The sequence below is a fragment of the Bos javanicus genome, chromosome 5 (assembly GCF_032452875.1).
Source record: "Bos javanicus breed banteng chromosome 5, ARS-OSU_banteng_1.0, whole genome shotgun sequence".
Taxonomy (NCBI): Eukaryota; Metazoa; Chordata; class Mammalia; order Artiodactyla; family Bovidae; genus Bos; species Bos javanicus.
This window is the reverse complement of record NC_083872.1, coordinates 1344449-1367255: the sequence shown is the minus strand read 5'-3', so window position 1 is coordinate 1367255 and position 22807 is coordinate 1344449. Positions and strand designations below refer to the sequence as shown.

The 22807-nt window shown below is 39.3% G+C and overlaps 1 protein-coding gene across 1 annotated transcript in view; it reads left to right on the top strand.

Moving 5' to 3' along the window:
* Positions 1-22807, top strand: part of TSPAN8 (tetraspanin 8) — a 66083-nt gene that overhangs the window by 10580 nt on the left and 32696 nt on the right. Inside the window, exon 2 of the mRNA XM_061415509.1 lies at positions 20725-20892. Within this exon, the coding sequence (XP_061271493.1) occupies positions 20833-20892 (60 nt within the window). The 5' untranslated portion in view covers positions 20725-20832. The remainder of the gene's footprint in view (positions 1-20724; positions 20893-22807) is intronic.

The following is a 22807-nucleotide window of genomic DNA, read 5'->3' as shown; positions in this document are numbered from 1 at the left end:
AACTCCAATACTTTGGCCACCTGATGCAAAGAACTGACTCACTGGAAAAGACCTTGATGCTGGGAAAGATTGAAGGCGGGAAGAGAATGGGTCGAGAGAGGATGAGATGGTTGATGAACTGACTCAATGAACATGAGTTTCAGTTAACTCCGGGAGTTGATGATGCACAGGGAGGCCTGGTGTGCCCCAGTCTATGGGGTGGCAAGGTCAGACACGACTGACCAACTGAACTGAAAAAGTGACTCAAACTTCTCACTCACAAGGAAGGATATCTGGATATCTGAGACCGTAATACTTCTCTCCTCTTCCATGTCCCCTGTTAGGTGTGTGGGTTCTGACTAGGTCACTTCTCCATGCTTCCCATCAGACTCCATTTGGATCTTTCCTTACAGCCTAGAATAGTTTCTTCCAATGTCTAGATTGTTTTCAGTGAGAATTGCTCCTTAGATGGTCATATTTTTTATGTATTTTCAGGGGAGGTGAGCTCAGCATCCTCCTACTGTGCCCTCTTCGTCTTCCTTACTTATATTTTCTTTTTCTCTACAGCCACTTTTTTAGGAATATATTTGTGAACAGTGTCCTGAAATTTCTCAGGATGTGCCTTGACATGGAATATTTTATATGTTGTATTTTGGGGGGACACTCTGTGGATGCTTTCAATGTAGGACGGGTTCTTGAATTTGTTATTTGATGATTACTTTCCTCCATTTTCTTTATTCATTCTTTCTGAAACTTCTATTATTTGAATGTTGAACTTCCCTTGTTGCTTTTCCAATTTATTTTCTTGTTATCTTTTGATCTACTTATTAGGAGATTTCATCATTTTTCTTAGTTTTTCCTTTTCTAAGATTTCCCTTTTTTCATTTCTGCAAGCATATTTCCATTTTTCCAAGAGTTCTTTCTTATTCTTTGTTTCCCTTATCTGCAGCATTTCTGTTTATGTTTCAAAGGTAACATGTCTTATTTTTCTGACATATAAATATTAGTGTTTTGAGGTTTTCACCTCCCTGCACAGTTGATTTATTTGCTGCTTGTTTTGTTTTCTGCCTTTCATGTTAGTGGCTTTCTTTAGTTGTTTGGGGATCCTCGACTATATGTTTATGTTTAAGTTGAAGAACTTAAAAGCTGATGAAAATATCTGAGAGGGTAGTGTGCATTCTGCATCACGGACAATAAGCTTAATGGTGGAGATGCAGCTGCCTGTTTCCTCAGGAATTCCTGATGTCCATATTTTAGGACTTTTCCCTTGTGCTGGCTGGAGTCTCTAGGAAAGATGTTTCTAATCTCCTGCATGGAAGTTATAATTCTAGCTGCCAGTTTTATGGGGACAGACTTGTCGAAGAGGGCTGAAGATTTCAATATTTGGTATTCAAAAGTCCTCCTTTAAATCCCAATTCCCACTCACCTGGAATTCACTCTGGGTACACTTCCAGTGACCGTGTTGGCATCTTCTAGTGCAAGAACTTTTTCACCCTCTACAGACGATAAACTTCTAGTCTTCTGTAAGTGGTGAAGTCTTTCTACTGGAGAAGGCAGCCATTTTGGAGTCTGTTCTGTACAAATCCTCAAATGATTCTTCTCTTTTGAACCCCTTGTGCATGCTAGTCACTTCAGCTGTGTCCGACTCTTCGCAATTCCATGGACTGTAGTCCATCAGGCTTCTCTGTCCATGGAGTTTTCCAGGTAGGAATACTGGAGTGGGTTGCCATTTCCTTTTCCAGGGGATCTTCCAGACTGGACCCAGGGATTGAACCCATGTCTATTATGTCTCCTGAATTGGCAGGTTCTTTACCACTAGCACCAGCCGGGAAGAGACAAACTTCAGCAGCATCAGAACCTGGTGCCACTACCTCCAGAATACTTGGATAGGGGATCTGTGGGAAGAAATGATTGGCTTCTTAACTGTCTTCACTGTTGATTTAGGATTCAGCGTTCTTGATATCATGTAGTCATTTGCCACTCATCCATCAGTTTTCCAGATTCCAAAATTTTTTGTTGCCTCCTCGCTTGTTGGGTTTGTCTCCACAGGTTAATGGGTTTCAAAATTTCTTTACTGTTATCTTGGTGAATTCAAGAAAGAACAAGAGTACATGAATATTTTCTATTTGCTATCTTTAACCAGGTATTCCTACTCATCTTTCTTTTAAAAAAAATTATTTTATTTATTTTTTATTTTGGCTGAGCCTCATGGCATACAGCATGCGGGATCGTAGTTCCTTGACCAGGGGTCAAAAGCCGTGCACCCCCTGCAGTGGAAGCACAGAGTCTTAACCACTGGACAACCAGGGAAGTCCCCTATTCACCTTTCAAGTAACTTCTTTAACCACACTTTTCACTACCAAAAGCTCTCTGGTAAGGAAAGTGATGACGAGACCTCCACAGGATTTGTCTTACAAATGGCATTTGAAATGAGCCATTTTATCATCCTTGAAGGGCTTCCCAGGTGGTGCTAGTGGTAAAGAACCCACCTGGCAATGAGGGAGAACTGACATGGGTTTGATTTCTGGGTCAAGAAGATCCCCTGGAGGAAGGCATGGCAACCCACTCCAGTATTCTTGCCTGGAGAATCCCTTGGACAGAGGAGCCTGGCGGGCTATAGTCCATAGTGCCGCAAAAAACTGGACACGACTGAAGTGACTTAGCATGCATGCAGGCATCATCCTTGAAACCATTCCTTTCCCTAGGATTTGCAACTCTCTCACTCTTGAATCCCCCACTTCTCCTCATTCCTCATCCCTTCATAGGGTCCTTTTTCCTAGTCCGTACTTTTAACGCTAAAGTATCCCAACATTCTTACCTCTGTCTTTTCTCTTTTGACTTTTTGCCTATCTGGGGTCATTTTATTTTTTCTCATGGTTTTGATTATCTCCTTACAATGAGAGATTCATGAATCTCTATCACTGCTGACTTTTCTCTTGAGTTTTAGTTTTTGGTATCCAACTTTCTGTTCTTTGTTTTTAGCCTCAACTTTAAAATTTTCATGACTAAGCTTATCTTTCCTCCAAAACTGTTTTTTCTTACCTTCCTGTCCTTCACTGTGAAAGTAGCTAACATTGCCTCCATTTGCACATTCATTTCAGTGCTCTTGACCTACGTATGGTCTTTGGAGTCTTTTTTAAGTTGCTTGTAACCTCTTACCAACTCCTTGATTAATGATTAATTAAAATCTAAATGCATGCTTATTTGATATCTACATGAATGTCATGACATTATTATTTTTTAAAAAATGCTTTAACAGTAACCAAAAGTTGTCTTGGATGATTGTCTTATCTTGGATATTTTAAAATACCTTACGTGATGGTCTGAATAAGATATACTCTAGAGATGATCTGAAACTGTCCTTCCTATGGGACATCAATATTATCATTTAAGATTAATAGAACACATTAGTCATTCAGGGTCAAGTTTAAAACCTTTTGTCTAAGGAGAGGCCTGACTTCAGGCTAAAACTTAACAGTTCATCTCCTGCCATGAGGCTGAGAACAAAGACACTTTTTTTTTAAAGGTATGTAGAGGACCATATGGGGCCCTTATGGGGCTCTGGGCATATGGAATTAGAGATGTGGAAATAGTCCTGAGGATTATAGAAAGGAAGATTTGGCAGAATAATAAAGGAAGGAAAATTACATCTTGAACACCCTTTCAATCTTTATCAAATTATAACAATTTAAAAAATCATTTAACCATAAAAGAGTATAACTTAATTAGATCCACTAACTTCTGGAAAATGACAAAGTATGAATTTTAAAAATCTATGAAAGGAAAGCAGGTCAATTTAGGACTGGCCACACAAAGAACTTTAATTTGGACTAACCAAAGAAAAGAATCTGTCTCAGTGATATACCTTATTTATGGCAAACTTTGACAAGAAAGATAAGTTTAAGAAGGTCAAGAGTTAAAGAGTAAGATCTTAATGTATCTTGCTTTAATGAAAAAGTCCATCATTTGTAATCAACACATTGATTGTATGCAAATGTATGTGGTTGCAAATGTTCAGAAACAAAAGGTTTCCTTAATTAAACATTCTACCTCCTTATATTTTGATTACATTATTCATTTGCTTTACAGAACAAATGTGAATTCCTTAATTATCATTATATTAATTAGTGAGGTTTTTCATAATATGGAAATCTAGAGAATGATTAATGAAGGGAAAAAGAGAGGAAGGAAGCTGAATTTCTCATGAGATTTTCTGTTTTGTAAAATTTTCTGTGTATTTCCCTCTTGTTTAAAGATGTAACTGCCAGTGCTTATTTTTTGAGTATCTGTTAGGGTTTAGAAGATTAGTCAGTGTTCTGCAGGTCTTTACGGACTGGCTACCAAGAGAATAAGGTCAACAGTCATAGCAATTACAAATATGATCACTTATTGAGAATTTACAAAATGCAGTCTTGTGCTGAGTGCTTTATATGTAGCTATCTTGTGAAAGAAGTAAAATACCTTTCCTTTTCCTGAATAATCCCCCCGTCAACTCTTTGTATTACTGACTCCTTATTTCTTCACATCAGCTAAAACACTACCTCCCAAAGAGTATCTTCAAAGTAGATTCTTACTATCATTGACATTCTTGATAACTTGTCCTTTTCTTTCATTGTTATTGTTGAGTTGCTAAGTTGTGTCTGACTCTTGAGACCCCATGGACTGTAGCCTGCCAGGCTTCTCTGTCCATGAAAATCTCCAGGCAAGAATAATGGATAGGGTTGCCATTCCCTTCTCCAGGGGATCCTCCTGACCCTGGAACTGAACCTTGGTCTTTGACATTGCAGCATATTCTTTACCATCTGAGCCACAGGGGAAGCATTTACTTAGGGAAAAGCAAAAATCATAATATCTATTTATTGATTAACATTCAATATTCACTAGATATGGATCATAGTATGAGAGACATAAAGTTGAAGAATATAAACCCTAGCTGCATGCACACTAGTAGAAAGAAAATGCAAATAGACTACTAATAGAGAATACTTAAATTGAGTTATGGGGAAAAACGCCGTAAGAGATGAGAAGGAAGAGAATTGCTTTACAATGTTGTATTGGTTTCTGCTGTATAATAATGTGTATCAGCCATAAGTATATGGTTATTGGCTCCCTCTTAAGCCTCCCCCACCTATCCCAACCCACCCTTCTAGATTGTCAAAGAGAAATGGACTGAACTCCCTATTTTTAAGGCAACTTCCCACTAGCTATCTAGTTCACATGTGGTCGTGTATATATGTCAATGCTTCTATTTCAATTTATCCCACCCTCTCCCTCTCCTGCTGGGTCCACAAGTCTGTTCTCTACATTTGTGTCTCTATTCTTGCCCTGCAAATAGATTCTTCAGTACCATTTTTCTAGATTCCACAAAGTGTTAGTCACTCAGTCATGTCTAACTCTTTAGCCCACCAGGATCCTCTGTCCATGGAATTTTCCAGGCAAGGAAACTGGAGTGGGTTGCCATTCCTTTCTCCAGGAGATCTTCCTGACCCAGGGATTGAATCCACGTCTCCTGCATTACAGGCAGATTCTTTGTGCTCTAAGCCACAAGGGAAGCCAGATTCCATAAATATGTGTTAATATATGATATTTGTTTTCTGCTTTTTCTGACTTCACTCTGTATAATAGGCTCTAGGTTCATCCACCTCAGTTCAGCTGACTCAAATTCATTCCTTTTTATGGCAGAGACATTACTTTGCCAACAAAGGTCCATCTAGTCAAGGCTATGGTTTTTCCAGTGGTCATGTATGGATGTGAGAGTTGGACTGTGAAGAAAGCTGAGCGCCAAAGAACTGATGCTTTTAAACTGTGGTGTTGGAGAAGACTCTTGAGAGTCCCTTGGACTGCAAGGAGATCCAACCAGTCCATTCTGAAGGAGATCAGCCCTGGGATTTCTTTGGAAGGAATGATGCTGAAGCTGAAATTCCAGTACTTTGGCCACCTCATGCGAAGAGTTGACTCATTGGACTCTGATGCTGGGAGGGATTGGGGGCAGGAGGAGAAGGGGATGACAGAGGATGAGATGGCTGGATGGCATCATCGACTCGATGGACGTGAGTCTGAGTGAACTCTGGGAGTTGGTGATGGACAGGGAGGCCTGGTGTGCTGCGGTTCATGGGGTTGCAAAGAGTCAGACACGACTGAGTGACTGAACTGAACTGACTGAGTGTTCCATTGTATATATTAATATGTACCACAACTTCTTTATCCATTCATCTGTCAATGGACATTTAGGTTGCTTCCATGTCCTGGCTATTGTATATGGTGCTGCAGAGAACTTTGGGGTACATGTGCCTTTTTGAATTATGGTTTTCTCAAAGTATATGCCTAGTAGTGGGATTGCTGGGTCATATGGTAGTTTTATTCCTAGTTTTCAAAGAAATATCCATACTGTTCTCTATAGTGACTGTATCAGTTTACATTTCCACCAACAGTACAAGAGGGTTCCCTTTACTCCACATCCTCAGAGGAAGAGATCTATTTTAAAAACATGTCATGAGTTAAGAGTTGAACAGACCTGACTCTATCAGTGATTATTGATATGGGGAGAATATTTGAGACGGGAAGAATGGAAGGAATAAAAGGATATATAGAGCTGGTAAAGTCAGACAAAGTCCTTATTCATTGGCATGGATGGTACACATTGGGAAGTCTTAGGAATTAAGGTTAAAAGGGGAGGTTGGGAGACTGGTGTTGAAGGGTTTCGAATGCTCTTCAAGGTGTTGAAAGGCCTCGAATATGAGGAATTTATATTTTGTTTAGGAAACAGAACTACCAAAGGTATTTTTGTTAAATGTAAGAGTTTTTAATTGATTACTTGTTCTGACTGTCCACCAGAAAGTAGAGAGATGAAGATTACATTGAGGGAAAATTCTCCATGGGTCTCTCACACTGCTGCATATCTTCTGAGCAGACATTGAAAACTTTTATTTTGGATAGATTTTCAAGAATGTCCTTGGAAAATAGATACTGCATTTCCCTTGTGGCGGAGGGATTTTAAAGAGGACAATTTTAAGAAATTGGCGTTTCCTAACCTGAGTCTCTCAGTGTGATATAAATTAATTATCCTCAACATCCACCTAGACTGCTGGGCATTTCTCCTTTGGGACCTGGGGATCCAAAAGAACCAATGAAAAAGAGGCTCATAGAGGTTGCTGTGCCATGAGTTATAAAGACATTTGTCTTTGATTAGGAGTCTCATTGTTGTCAATTCCAATAGGCTAGTTTGTTAGTTTGAAAGTAGGGTAAAACATCAGAACCTTCACAGTTCTTGACAGACTGAAATGTTAAGATCCCAGGAGACAGTTAATGTAGTAATTTAATAATGTACAATATGGTTTTGGCAGTGGACTTGAGGCTAGAAGTTTTCAGAGATGGAATTAACAAAATGGGTCAGTAAATTGGAAGAAAGAATTAAGAATAATATTTTTGAGTCTCAGTTTCCCATGTAAGGATGCTTGTTTCATTAAAAACAGCAAATGGGATTAAGGGAATGAAAACAAAAGCCATAGAAAGGGAGAAAGTATTTGCAAAACACATTATCTGTCAAATGAGTGTCTCTAAAACCCTAGCAAATAAGAAAACAAACAACTCAAAGAACAACTGAGCAAAAGATCTGAAAAACACCTCACAACAGATCTATAGATGGTAAATAAAGGTATGAAAAAGGACTCATATGTTATTAAAGAATTGGACATTAAAACACAGTGAGATACCACAACACACTTATTAGAATGGCCAAAATCCAGAATACTAACAGCACCAAACGCTGGCAAGGATGTGGAGAATCAGCAATTTTCATTCATTGCTGCTGAGAATGTAAAATGGTAGATCTACTATGGAGGATAGTTGGCAGTTTCTTTCAAAACTAAACATACTCTTACCATATGATCCAGCAATCATGCTTCTTGGTATTTAGCTAATTGAGTTGAAAACTCCTGTCCATATGAACACTTGTATATAAAGGTTGATAGCAGCTCTATTCATGTTGCCAAAATTTGGACACAATCAAAATATCTTTCGATAGGTAAATGGATAAATAAGCTGGTATATCTATACAATGGAATATTAGTTACCATTAAAAGGAAATTAATTATTGAGCCATGAAAAGTCATGGAGGAAATATACATGCACATTCTTAAGTGAAAGAGGTCATTCTGAAAAGGGAACTCTGAACTGCTTTTATTCACAACACTTCTGTTACCAAATAACGGTTTTTTTTCCTCCCCACACCAACCAATTCTCCAACTTTCCCGACACCAGAGATATCCTACAACTCTGTTCAGTTCTGACATTAACTACTCAAAGGTAGCACAAACTCCAGGGGTTAAGGACTCAGTCTCACAGCGTGCCCACCCCCGCCCCCCACTTCAAATGCTGGTCACTTCTGAGGGACTGGCTTCAGAAGTCCCCATATGCCGTCTTCAGGTTCTATAATTTGCTTATGTGACTCACAGAACTTAGGAAGGCACGTTCCTTAAAACTGCTGGTTTGTTATAAAGGATACAACCCAGGAACAACCAAATGGGAGAGCTATACAGTAGAAGGTGCTAGGGGAGTGCTGTGCACAGAGCTTCCAGGCCTGCTCTAGTCGTGCCACCCACCCAGCCCTCAATGTGTTCAGCAACTTAGAAGCTCTCTCAATATCATTAGTTAGGGGTTTTTACGCAGGTGTCATAAGATATACATGATGGGTTAAATCCTTAGCTATTGATGATCAATTCAATGTCCAGCCTCTCTTCCCTCCCAGAGGTCAGGGGTGGGGCTGAAAGTTGCAATCAAGCCTTAGTCTCTCAGGCAACCAGCTACCATCCTGCAGTTATTTAGGGTCCTCCAGTCACCAGTCATTTTATCAGCATACAAAAGACATTGTTATTCTTCTGAAGGTTCTAGGGGTTTTGGAAGCTGTCTGCCAGGAATTGGGACAAAAGTTAAGCATATATTTCTTATTATGCCACAGGGTCAAATGGTATAGTTCCAACTCTGCAGCATTTTGAAAATGGCAAGACTATACATAGAGTAAGAAAATCAGTGGTTGCCAGGAGTTGGAGTGGGGGAGGGAAAGAGGATGGGTCAGTGGAGTATAGATTTTAGGGCCATGAAACTATTGTGCATGATACTTGAACTGTGGGTTGGGTTTATGTCATACTTTCACCAATATCCATAGAATGTACAACACAGAGTGAACCTTACTGTGAACTATGGGCTTTAGTTATTAGTAATGTGTTAATAGGTAACACATCAACTGTAATAAATGTACCACACTAAAGCAAGATGCTGTTAATAGGGGAACTGGTGGGGTCAGGGGTTTTCTCTGTCTTGGTGACGTCACTAGTACCCTGTTGTTCACAGTAGGATCTGAGTGGCATCCAGGATCCTTTCTTTCTCTCACCTTCAACATCGATTTTAGCTCTAAAGCGTATCTTGAATCCAATTGCTTCTCTTCCTCTGCACGTTCAACCTAGACAAACCACCATCATCTTCTTCCTGGATCACTGTATCATGTCACTTAACTGCTTAAAACTTGCTGTGTTAGTTTGCTAGGGCTATGATACCAAAGTACTATAGACTGAGTGACTTAGGAGACATTAATCGTCTCACAATTCTAGAGGATAGAATTCTAAGATCAAGACATTGGTATGTTGATTTCTTCTGAGGCTTCTCTCCTTGGCTGGTAGGTGGTCTTCTCTTTGCATCTTCATGTGGTCTTTCCTCCATGTATGTGTCCTAATTTCCTGTTCTTACAAGGACATTAATCATATTGGATTAAAGTCCAATTTAGTGACCCCATTTTACCTTAACTACCTCTTTAAAGGGGACTTCTTTGGTGGTTCAGCCATAAAGAATCCTCCTGCCTATGCAGGAAACACTGGTTTGATCCCTGGGTGTATTTGTGTGTTTGTTTGCAGCCACAAGTTGGTGGAATACAAGGTTCATAAGAGCAGCCTCATTTTCCTTTTGCAGTGTTGTATCCTGGCACATATGGGTATTAAAATGCTCCAGTCACTGTGCTAAGCAATAAGAAGGTAATGGTGAATAGCTCTTTGTTATTATTAAAAAATAAGTTAATGTGTTCAGGTAACTTACTATTTAGTCATTCACTCAATAAATATTTACTGAACACCTACAACATTCTGAAAGTGAAAGTCACTCAGTCGTGTCCAACTCTTTGTGATCCCATGAACTATACTGTGCATGGAATTCTCCAAGCCAGAATACCAGAGTGGGTAGCCTTTCCCTTCTCCAGGGGATCTTTCTAGACCAGGGATTGAACCCAGGTCTCCCACACTGCAGGCGGATTCTTTACTAGCTAAGCCAAAAGGGAAGCCCTATGTGAAGAACTGACTCGTTTGGAAAGACTCTAATGCTGGAAAAGATTGAAGGTGGGAGGAGAAGGGGACCACAGAGGATGAGATGATTGGATGGCATCACCGACTCAATGGACATGAGTTTGAGCAAGCTTCGGGAGTTGGTGATTACAGTGAAGCCTGGTGTGCTGCAGTCCATGGGGTTGCAAAGAGTCGGATACCACTGAGAGACTGAACTGAACTGAACTGTATCCTGAGCCCCAGGGACAGGTAATAAACAATACATACAGAAAATGTTCCCAATATTCTGAAGTTTCCATTCCAGAAAGGAAAATTTCAATCGGACAGAGAAATATGTAATCCAATGAGTAGAGAGGATGAGCCATCTCACTCTGCAGATGAAGAGGATTCCCCAGAGGGGAGAGGAAATGGGAAGGCACCCAGTTGGGAGCACATTTGGCAAGTCCAAGGACCAGCAGGGAGTCCACTGTGGCTGGAGCAGCCTGAGCGAGGGAGAAGGGGAGGAGGAAATGGGGTCAGCGAGGCAGCCAAGGGCCCATCTTGTGTGGCTTTGGATTTCATCTTAGCTGTGATGGGATCCATTAGAGGGTTCAAAGCCTGGGGGTGACATAATCTTTTACTGCACAGAGAAGTGCTTTATGAACTATTTCCTGAAAGCTCTTTAGGGGATTGGCTGAGACTCAGTGGTTCTTGAGAAACTTGATATTTCTGGCTGATACTGCATATACATCAGGTCCTGTACTGGTAGCTAGAAATACTGGAATATGTTCCCAGATTTGCACATTCCTTTCAGATGGGCCTTAGCTAGGCCTGGATTTTTGGCTTAACAATACCTCTTCGCACTTGTGTATCCAAGAAAGCATGAAGAGTGAAGAGGAAAGAGAGCAGAACACTTACAGTAATTCTCTGGCTCGCTAAAGCTTCAAGAAGAAAATGCAGAGAAGGTTTGGGTCCTTTCCACAATTAAAAACAATCAGTACCTTTTCCTTTGGAGTATTTTCTGGAAGTTTAATGATTAATGTAGGTAGAATTAGGAGTCAATATGACTCCATGTAGGGCTTCCCTGGTGGCTCAGTGATAAAAATCTGCCTGCCAATGCAGGAGATGCAGGTTTGACCCCTAGGTCAGGAAGATTCCATGGAGAAGGGAATGGTTATCCACTCCAGTATTCTTGCCTGGGGAAATCCATGGACAGAGGCGCCCAGCGGGCTACAGAAAATCAGACACGACTTAGAGACTGAGCACAAGCATGATGACTTCACGTAAAGTGAAACAATCCCTTGATTTTGTTTTACCCACAGGCACTTACATGACCCCAAGAATAGCTTATTTTAAAAAGTTTTGACCTCCTCACATGGTTGGCCTATGACTAAAGTATTTTTTGAATCAATCACGTTGTTAATACATAAGAGAATTACTTGGAAGTTCAAGGAAGGACACAGTACAGGCTGAGTATAAATGAAAAAAGGAGCTAGAGGAGATTTCTAGGAGAAATGGCGTATTCCATGCTCATTTCTGGAAAAATTTCATTTGGTTATTGTATCATTAAAGATTGCATTTGAATAGTGTACTTTTATTTGATATGGATTGAAATTAGGGTGATCCATTCATACGGGCCAAGAGTAAGGAAAACGTAGCCAGGCCCTCTTGTTTCTAGGTGTTAGGTCATAGAATTCCTGGGATATTTATTTTGTTTGCCTTCTTACTTTAAGAAAGGCTTTCCAAGTGTACAAGGAAAATCTAAATAGGACTCTCCATGATTAAAAAAAATTCAAACCAGAGTCTGAGTTCTTTTCTACCTGAGCTTATAAGGGATATATGCTGTTGCCTCTTACAAAGATGTGAAATGGAAGTTTGAGATTCCCTGATAAATGACTTCTTATAATTATTTCCTGTTATGTATTGTCTTCTGGGAAGCAGAATAGACATGCAATTTATTCCACTATGTGAGGTTGAATAAACATTTCTAATTTGGAATTAGTCACTTGTGAGATCCTAATGAGGTAAAATGCCTGTGTTTATTTCTGACTAGTCATGGAAGAGGGCTTCTCTGGTGGCTCAGAGGGTAAAGTGTCTGCCTACAATGCTGGAGACCCGGGTTTGATCCCTGGGTCAGGAAGATCCCCTGGAGAAGGAAATGGCAACCCACTCCAGTATTCTTGCCTGGAAAATCCCATAGACTGAGGAGCCTGGTAGGCTACAGACCATTGGGTCGCAAAGAGCCTGTGTCACATTTTCTTGGCTCCTTTAGTTTGAGAATCTTGTGTCTGATACAAACATTAAATATGCTTGTATCAGACAGCCTATTCTTTTTTTTTTTTTATCCCTACCCTATGATATATATATCTTTCTTTTTAAATTCTGTGTTGGTGGCCTCCAGTAACTTCCCTACCTCTTAACCCCTGATACCCCAAGAGCCTAATTATACTGGCAGCTAATGTGTACCTGTGAACTGTCCACACAAAGGCTGATTCAGGAAGAACTCATGGGAAAGTACGTTGGCATTTAAACTGTACATTTAAAAAGCAAACAACCAAGCAAATATTCAGCACAAAAATGGAGTATCCAGTGATCCTGGGCTGGTGATTACACAGCTGTGTTTTGCATTCTTCATTCTCTTCTTGAGTGTCATCCATACAAGGGCCCACATCCCAGTTTGGAGAGAAGAATAAGATTGACCTCTGAGAAATCAGCTAGTAAAATCTATATAAATGGAACAAGAAAGCAGTCATGTTTAAATGAAGAATTTTTGAAATATCTAAAATGCAATGAAAAGGCGATCTTGGAAGCAGGACTGAATTGTAATTGAGTGAGTGAGTGCTAATTTGCTTCAGTCATATCCAACTTTTTGCTACCCTATGGATTTTAGCCTACCAGGCTCCTATGTCCATGTGATTCTCCAGGGAAGAATACTGTAGTGGGTTGCCATTTTCTCCTCCAGGGGATCTTTTCCATCCAGGGATCAAAACCAAGTCTCATGTCTCCTACATTGGCAAGTGGGTTCTTTACCACTAGTGTGACCTGAGAAGGCAGTTTGGTAAATGGATACCTAGTCAATTTTGATGTATTCTTATCTAGGGATAGACTGATCACAAGACAGGGCATGAACTGAAGAGAGTACAGGGCAAGCCACCTGGAGGAGAAAGAATACAGTGGTGCATTACTGTCATATTGTGGAAGAAGAGTGTCTTTTGGTGGATTTAGTTTTTGGATTCCCGGGATGGTTCTAGACTCACCATCAGCCAACCAAATCTTGGCAATATGTCTACTTCCTCCTTTACTGAATTTACTGTTCCCTCCTTCCACCATGAAAACCCCTGTGTGTGCTCTGGCTTCTCTGTTGCTTTCTGAAGGAAATGGCAACCCACCCCAGTATTCTTGCCTGGGAAATCCCATGGACAGAGGAGCCTGGCAGGTTACAGTCCATGGCATCACAGAAGAGGCAGACGTGACTTACCAACTAAACAGCAAACAATAGTTGATGTACAATATTATATGTTTAAGGTGTAGAATATAGCAATTCACAATTTTTAAAAGTCATATTTCATTTATAGTTATTATAAACTATTGGCTATAATTTTTATGCTGTATATATATCCTTGTAGCTTATTTATTTTATGTATGATAGTTTTTACTTAATCCCCTACCCATATACTGCCCCTCTCCCTTCCCTCTCCCCACTGGTAACTACCAGTTTGTTCTCTATATCTGTAAGTCTGTTTCTTTATGGGAGAGGATTTTATGATCATCCCGTATCTCTTGCTAGATGGCTTGATGGGGGCTATTTCTTATGATAAACTAAAAAATTGACATTCTGGCTCCTGTGAGATAATTTAAAGGGAATCTGTTCTAAGAAGCAGATCACTTAAGGAAAGGCTGCTGCTGCTGCTGCTGCTAAGTCGCTTCAGTCATGTCCGACTCTGTGTGACCCCAGAGACGGCAGCCCACCAGGCTTCCCTGTTCCTGGGATTCTCCAGTCAAGAACACTGGAGTGGGTTGCCATTTCCTTCTCCAATGCATGAAAGTGAAAAGTGAAAGTGAAGTCGCTCAGTCGTGTCCCACTCTAGCGACCCCATGGACTGCAGCCCACCAGGCTCTTCCATCCATGGGATTTTCCAGGCAAAAGTACTGGAGTGGGATGTCATTGCCTTCTCCGAAGGAAAGGCTGGCAAAGCTGAATTTAGGGAGCTGCCAGGCCAAGGACCAGACCCCAAGCCCACGCAGTAGCTGGCCTTTTTCTCAATGTGCTGTAATTTTTACAAATATAAAAGGAATATAAACACTACAGTGAGGACTAATAAGAATTCACTGTTGTTGTTCAGTTGCTAAGTCATGTCCACGACCCCATGGACTGCAGTACGCCAGGCTTCCCTGTCCTTCACTGTCTCCTGGAGTTTGCCCAAACTCATGTCCATTGAGTTGGTGATGCTATCCAATCATCTCATCCTCTGTGAATAAGAGGATTGGAGGTATCTATATTTCTTAGGTATCTCTAATCCATCATGGTCAAAAAACAGATTTTTAATTACCATACCATTTTGCTTCAATCTTAAAAACACGATAGATTTTGGTGATCCAAAGTCTGTATTCTAGTACATACTTTCATATTTTCTTTATGTGACCTTTATTGGTTATTAACTTTATGTCCAGGTGAAAATCCAGAATATTTTAGAATAAAAATACTCATAAAAGAGGAAGAATATTAGTACCCATTCTTCATAAACCATATTGCTACTTCACATTGACATTCACTCACATTTTTTTTTTTTTTTTTGAGCTAGAACTAATACTGAAAGTAGATATGGTGGTTTCAAAATGTCCTACAAAGGAGAAGAGGGATCATTCTCATACCAGATGCTTCTTGTTCCTGGTGAGAATATGCAGAATGTTTTTATAAGCCAGGCTCCATAAGCACACAGGATAGGAAGCACAGAGCATTGTGTTCAGATGAAAGCATAAGAGGAATGTTGGTCTCTAGAATGCTGGAATCGGATCGGAGGACAAGAGCCAAGCTTCTGCTCCTATAAAACGGATCGTAAAACCCATAAACGAGCAACCTCGATTTTCCAAAAATAAGAAAAAAGTTTTATAAACGAAGTGCTAAAGAGTACCCAAACTTTCTCTTCACTCCTTTTAGAATGCATGACCTCATCCCCTCATGCACTGGCACGTTCGCACCTGAGCACAGTCATAAGGAAGAGAAAATGCAGCATCGTTTTCTTGCTACTGTTATCAGCCTTTGAAAAATGAACTGAATACTCAAAATGCCAAAAATGGCCTTCTAGTATAGAGTGATGGTGATAATGGGAGGCTATATAAAAGATGAAAAAAAATGTAATATTTTCTCTAAAACACGTGGTTTGGTTTTTCAGTAGCCACTCCACTGACAGGCGCTTCCCTGGTAGCTCAGATGGTAAAGAATCTGCCAGCAATGCAGGAAACCCAGGTTCGATCACTGAGTAGCAAAGATTCTCTGGAGTAGGAAATGGCAACCCGCTCCAGTATTTTTGCCTGGAAAATCCCATGGACAGAGGAGCCTGGGGTTACAGTCCATGGAGTCCCAAAGAATCAGATATGACCGAGCAACTAACGCTTTCACACTTTCCACTGACAGATGTATTGGTTAACTAGATTTTTGAAGCAAGAATAGAAACAATAAGTTGTCTTCCTCTCTGGTTGTGTAAAATTCAAGAGATCTGAGCATTTTTGTATTATTCCGTGCCATACCCCCAGGATATAGTGGATATTCAATAGATATTTGCTGAAAGAATAGTCTACTAAATAGTAAGTTATCTGAATATGTTAATTTATTTTTAAAAAATAATAACAAAGAGCATTTGTTTTTGTTCACATAGTAATGAGGAAAAAACTTCCTTTTTAAACTATTGTTACCAAAATATCTGGTTACTCAAAATATCTAGTTAGTATATATATATATATATATGAATATATATACTAATATATATTATATATATAATACTAGATTATATACATATATGTGTGTATATGTGTATCTATATATACACACATATATCTATATAATCTTCCATGAAGGGAGGGATTTTTATCTTTTTTAGTAAGCTGCAGTGCTTCCAGCTCCTAGTATCATGCATGGGACATAGAAGACATTCAAAACATTGGTTGAATGAATTATTAGGCATATGTTGTAGAGGAAACATAGTGATAAAATTATGGACCTCTTATCAATGTCTGTTTTCTGGTTTACACCCCAAATGTAGGCCTAATTTGCTTGATGACCTAGAGGAAATGCTGTATAGGGTATCTGACTGTTCTATTCATGCCCTTTCCTCTGTTTTGAACACAGGGAATCTTTCTTTTTTCTGTGCCAGGGTTCCCATACTGGTATGAAAACCTAGGTTAATACAACTGCTTTGTGGAGAGACTTCATGATTATTCAGATTTCAATCCTCATCCTGCTTTACTCTATGCAGTCACTGTATGAGATAATACTTGACATGATTAGAGCATTAGGAAAACTTTATCTAAATTTACTGAGACTTTTCCTTCTGCTCTACAGCTGTCATTTCCTGTGATATCCCACTCTTCATTGTTTCTCCTTTCAGACCTGGGCTTTCACTGGGTCTAAGAGTTACTAGTGACACTCTCCACGCCCCTCCTGCACCTGCTGTTTGTCACTGTTAACTATGTTATATGACAATTTCTCCAGGTCTAAGGTGCTAACTAACTCATAATCACTCTATGTAACCCAAGAGATGGTTTATGCAAGTGGACAGAATACTGATATGATCATCATGAGACCTCATTTCTAGAAAGAGCTCTGCCAGTTTTGTGAGCTTGGGGTACTCAGTCTACCTGAGATTCCCTTTTCTCATGTGAGGATTTGTCTAGATCATTGTTTCTACATAGATCCATGTATATGTCTTTCAAAAATATGTTCTGAGGTCACATTAATTTGGGAATTGCTATGTATATACTTTGTGGAGCTTCCCAGGTGGCTTAGTGGTAAAGAACCCACCTGCCAGTGCAGTAGATGATGGAGACTAAGAGTTCAATCCCTGGGTTGGGAAGATCCCCTGGAGAAGAGAATGGCAACCCGCTCCAATTTCTTACCTGGGAAATCCCATGGACAGAGAAGGGGGTTGAAAAGAGTGGGACACAACTGAGCAACTGAGCAAACCCACAGACACCCCGACACACCCACCTACCCCCACCACACACACACACACTTTATCACCTACTTGAACATTAGCAAGTTAAGATGCTGACAAGTCCTGAAACAAAGGAAATAATTTACTTGGTAATTGACTTTTATGGTGGGGAGAGGAAACATCTTGGTAGTTCCTTTGAAATTTATGAAGGAGTCTCAGTTGAACTTTCTAGAAGTCTTGGCTGTAATTGCACATCCCTTTGTTTTCCATGCTAGTTGCTGTGGGCATAGAGATAAATAAATAAGTCAGGATCTTGGCCTTTCATGCATAAAAATCAATGTTATAAAGGACAGTGATTTTAGACTAAAAATTTGTTCAAATTTTAGTGGCATAACAACTGAGAAGCAAGGAGGTCTTCCCAGAGTAGGGGCAGTGGGTAAAGAAGAACAGGTTTCCACAGGTGAAATGCCATTTGAGCTGAGCACCAAGAGGTGGTTGCAATAACTCACCAAGTAGGGTGTGCTGCATGCTGTTGCTTCAGTCATGTCTGACTCTTTTGTGACACCATGGACTGTAGCCCACTATTCTCCTCTGTCCATGGGGATTCTCCAGGCAAGGATACTGCAGTGGGTTGCCATGCCTCCTCCAGGGCATCTTCCTGATCCAGGGATCCAACATGAATCTCCTGCATTGCAGGCAGATTCTTTACTATCTGAGCCATCAGGGAAGCCCTCACCAAGTAGAGGAGGTAGGAAAGAATATTCCAGGCAGAAGGAGCAACATGCACAGAGGCATAAAATCCCCAGGTATATTCTAGGCCTGTGAAATAATTCTGAGGTTATGGAGTCTAAGAGTGGAGGTTACCTAGGGAGAGAGGAGCAGGAGAAAGTTCTGGGAGATGTTTTAAGTCCCCTTCTGTGAAGTCTGAAATTTATCCTGTAGGTAATAGGAAGCCGTCCTTAGAATGGTTTTTAATCAGGGGAAGTATATGGCAATAAGTATTTTACAGAGGGAATTATGGAAAGACAAGAGAGAAAATTCTGGCATGGTAAGACAGATAGGAGAGGGATGAGACTGGTAGGAAAACAAATTATGATTTTATTAAAATGTCTCATGTAAGAGATGATAAAGAGTTGAATGACAGTGTCAAAGGATGAGAAGTAAGAAACAGGTTTGAAGGCAATTTAGGAGCTCAACAGACCATGGGGAATGCTTGGATATGAGGCAAAAGAGAGAAATACAAAATGACTGTGTAGCATTTGGCCTGGGCAAATGTTGGTGATTATAAAATTTACTAAGACAGAAACAGTGAGATATTTCATATAGATTTTGTATTGGACTGAGGATTCTATTACACAGAATAATTTTCCTGTAAAAACACATAAATTTTCTTTTTGTTTCAGGGTTCAATAATAATTTAATCAAAGACTATATATACATATACATATTAAAGGAGATTCAGTATCTACAGAAAAATCTATTTCAAACTTAAGTTTGATAGGTACTCTCAGTACATTCTTGTCAACAAAACAGCATTTTAAATCTATACATTTCTTTTGATTTTACCTCTAAATGATCGATAATCATTTCTAGGACTATAAATCCATTTGTTTTTCATTCAGTCAGCATCTCTCTTTCAGCCATGGATAGTTCTGTATACATTAATATCTCAGTAGAAGTTTGTGAAATTATTTTTATTTTCTAGGAGGAAACTGCTCAGGACACCAATAATTTTGTGATTATTCAAATGTTAAGCCTGTATTTTTGTGTGTGTGTGCTCAGTCACTCAGTCGTGTTCTACTCTGTGCAACCTCATGTACCATAGCCCGCCAGGCTCCTCTGTCCATGGGATTTCTCAGGCAAAAATACTGAAGTGGGTTGCTATTTCCTCCTCCAGGGGATCTCCCCAACCCAGGGATTGAACCCACATCTTTTGTATCTCCTGCATTGGCAGGAAGATTCTTTATTACTGGAAGACCTGGGAAGCCCTCATTATTTTTTAAGTAACCCTAAATTTGGCCTTAACTCCAAATATTATTGCCACTATTACATTAAAAATTTAATATTTAGGGAATGGGATTTTTCAAAGTCATCTTTGTATGTCATTGAAAAATTAGAAAAATATTCTTTTAACTCATCAAATTTTTAAGAAGTCCATGCTTATTTAGTGTATAGAACTTCACAAAGATTTAAAAGAATAATTTTCCCCAACAATCTTTTGAAGTATAGAGTTCTTCGACTGGGGGGAAAAGGAACTCCCCTTTAGAAGCAGGATGTGGAAATTAGCATGACCCAAACTGTTTACACAAAAGCAGTCTACACCTCCCTGATTAGGGCAGGCAATTTTGCCTTTACCTGTGACAGCTGCCTTTTATTAGTACTGGAAACAAACTGTACAATCTATGATCACTGAACTATGACTACCTTCTTATTCTCAATTTTCTGTTCAAGAGGACCAGGGTATACAGAAACAGAGTCAGTGGAGAGAAGCGTTGTTAGATACAGTTTTTCAGAGGAAGAGAAGTACAGTGCCCACCTTTAAAACCAACTGAGCTATCAGAATGGCTACATGTTGGAAAATGACCGCAGTAGTGACAGTCAGAGAGTAACTCTTGAGAACTTTTCCCCTTTTACTTCACAAAGAAAAAAAAATTAAAAAGCTGAACAGTCTTAGGATGGACAGGGCAGCTTCTCCCTCCCCACTTCCCTTAGCTGCAATGCATTTAAGGCAGCTTCATGGGATTGTTTTGAATTAAATTTCGAAGCTTTGGAAGGCAGGTCTAGGTAATGGTTGTTCTCACTCTTCTGGGGTTAAGGATAAATGATTGCTGTAGCTAAGCCTGAAGACTTTGCAGATTTCTAAATGCATTTTGTTGCATCGAGAACAAATTTTGTACTCTTGAGAAAAGGCAGTGCAAAAATGAGGTGACACACAATGTCCCTTTATCTTAGGGCAAAACAATCTTATTTCCCTGTAGTAGAAGTAGAAGCAGGGCAAGTCAGTTTGTGTTATCTGAATCCAACAACGTTGTATTACGGCTATGCCCTTCTCTCCCTGCTCCAGCCCCTCTCCCTTAACCTAGTAGTTACTTTAGGGGAGGCAGTTTTGGAGAAAGGATCATAAATATTCTGACCCAATACCCCAGGAGCCATGGCAAGCAAAAGAACACACCTGCCTAGAGATAGTCCTTGTGATATTTAAATGTGTAGGTTAATTTTTTTATCCACTTTAATAACCAGATTATCACTCTCCCCCCTCCACTTCTTTGCTTTCTATTTTTGCTCTGAAGGTGTGAATGCAGAAATCTCTGCAGGCAAATTACTCCAGAGCCATCACAGAACAATCCTAGAAGGAACAGTTAAACTCACAGTATCAGGATTCCTGATCCTTTCGCAACATGGCAGGTGTAAACGTCTGTATAAAATGTTCTATGTTTATCTTCAACTTTGTGTTCTGGGTAAGTGTTTTTCTTGTAATTATCAATTTTATGCAAGAAAGGGGATCTTGATACAAATAGCATAAATGAGAACAGACTGCACTAGAGAAAAAGGAGGAGGAGGAGAATATATTTTCCATTGACTTGTTAGAACGTGTTTGTTCTTTCTTTGGTTATTTCAGTATTGAAAATGAGACAACGACCCCAAAAAGTGCACCTCAGGTTCTGTGGGGATAGGCATTTCATAAATATTTTGGTATTGTTATAAAACAATCACAGAGGAAAAAATATCCCTTAACTAAAGGACAGTTCTTAGTTGTATATCACATAGTTTTCCTTAGTTTAAGGACTCTGAAAAATCTGATCTGATTCCACCTGGAGCCCAATTCCATAATTCTAATCTTTACACCTGGGTTTGAAACAGATGAATGGTCAAGTGTAAAGACATCAGAAGAGGATCATTTATTTTCAAAGGTCCAAAGAAGAAACAATGGTCATTCTAAACTTGAGAGAGAAACAATAAAATTATTTAATCATGGAAAGATTAAGCTAAGCCACTACTTTTGAATCAGAAATTTAAAGCTCGTATTTTGATGTATTATCACCTCATCTTTTAATCAATAAAGTTTGTGTTTTACCCAACTCTTACATTTCTCTTGAAAGTCTACTGACATAAGAAATAACAGATTGATAAACAGCATCTAACACTGAAAAATGGAAAAATGAGATATCGATTGGGATGTTGGAAAATTGATGTTGTCATTTGTAATATAAGTGGTGCCATTAAAGATTGTTTAAAAGTAAGTCAGTAGGAATAGCTCAAAATGCTTAAATGAAAAAATTATTTTGTGTACTATATTGAAAAATGACTTATACAGTATAAGCAGAAGAAAGTTCTGTTTTTTTTTTTTTCCACCTGGCAAATAGGCAGCTGGTATCTACATGTTGGTAAATTTCTATTTCCTATTAAAATAATAATATTAATCAAACTTAAGTAGATGTATACCGTCTTACTGCCCAGAAAGACTTTCAATGTCAGTAGTCCTAATGAGTACAAGTGATATATTGGTAAAGTAAATAAGAGAGAATATGCAAGAGAGAATGAGGCACATGAATACAATGCCAGATTTTAGAAGTTTGTTCTGATCAATTTCTCCCCTTTGAAATATTTAAAATTGATTAAACACTGAGAGTAGAATATAAACAAAGAAATGCCTATGTGCTTTGGTTGGCTTTGCTTTTAAGTTTTTATTATGGAGAATCTCAAACATTCACAAAATATAAAAGGGTAATCAATCCCATCAGCCAAGCCCAAGAGCCATGAAACCATGGCCAGTCTTTCCGTATTGATATTCTCATATACCTTCCCCCACCCTGCATATTATTTTGAAGCAAATCCTGGATATACCATTTCATCTGTAAATACTTTAATGTATATCTCTAAAAGATAAAGAATTCTCTTTTTAAACAATGCAACCATCACACTAAACTAATGACAATTTTTAAATTGCTTATCAAGTATCTATTCAAGATTCAAATTTCCAGTTGCCTCACAAATGTTCCTCTTTGAATCTGAATACAAACAAAGTCCAAACACTGTGATGTGTTTATATATCTTTTATGTCAGTTTTCATCTTTAGGTTCTCCATCTAGGTTCATCTCCCCACTCCTCCCCCAGAAACTTCATATAGTTGCACGTTTGGTTTGTCATATATTTTCCATGATCTGGATTTTTCTGTTTGCATATCATAGTCCATGGTAACTAAAAAGCCTCTTGATGAAAGTGAAAGTGGACAGTGAAAAAGTTGGCTTAAAGCTCAACACCCAGAAAACGAAGATCATGGCATCCGGTCCCATCACTTCATGGGAAATAGATGGGGAAACAGTGTCAGACTTTATTTTTTTGGGCTCCAAAATCACTGCAGATGGTGACTGC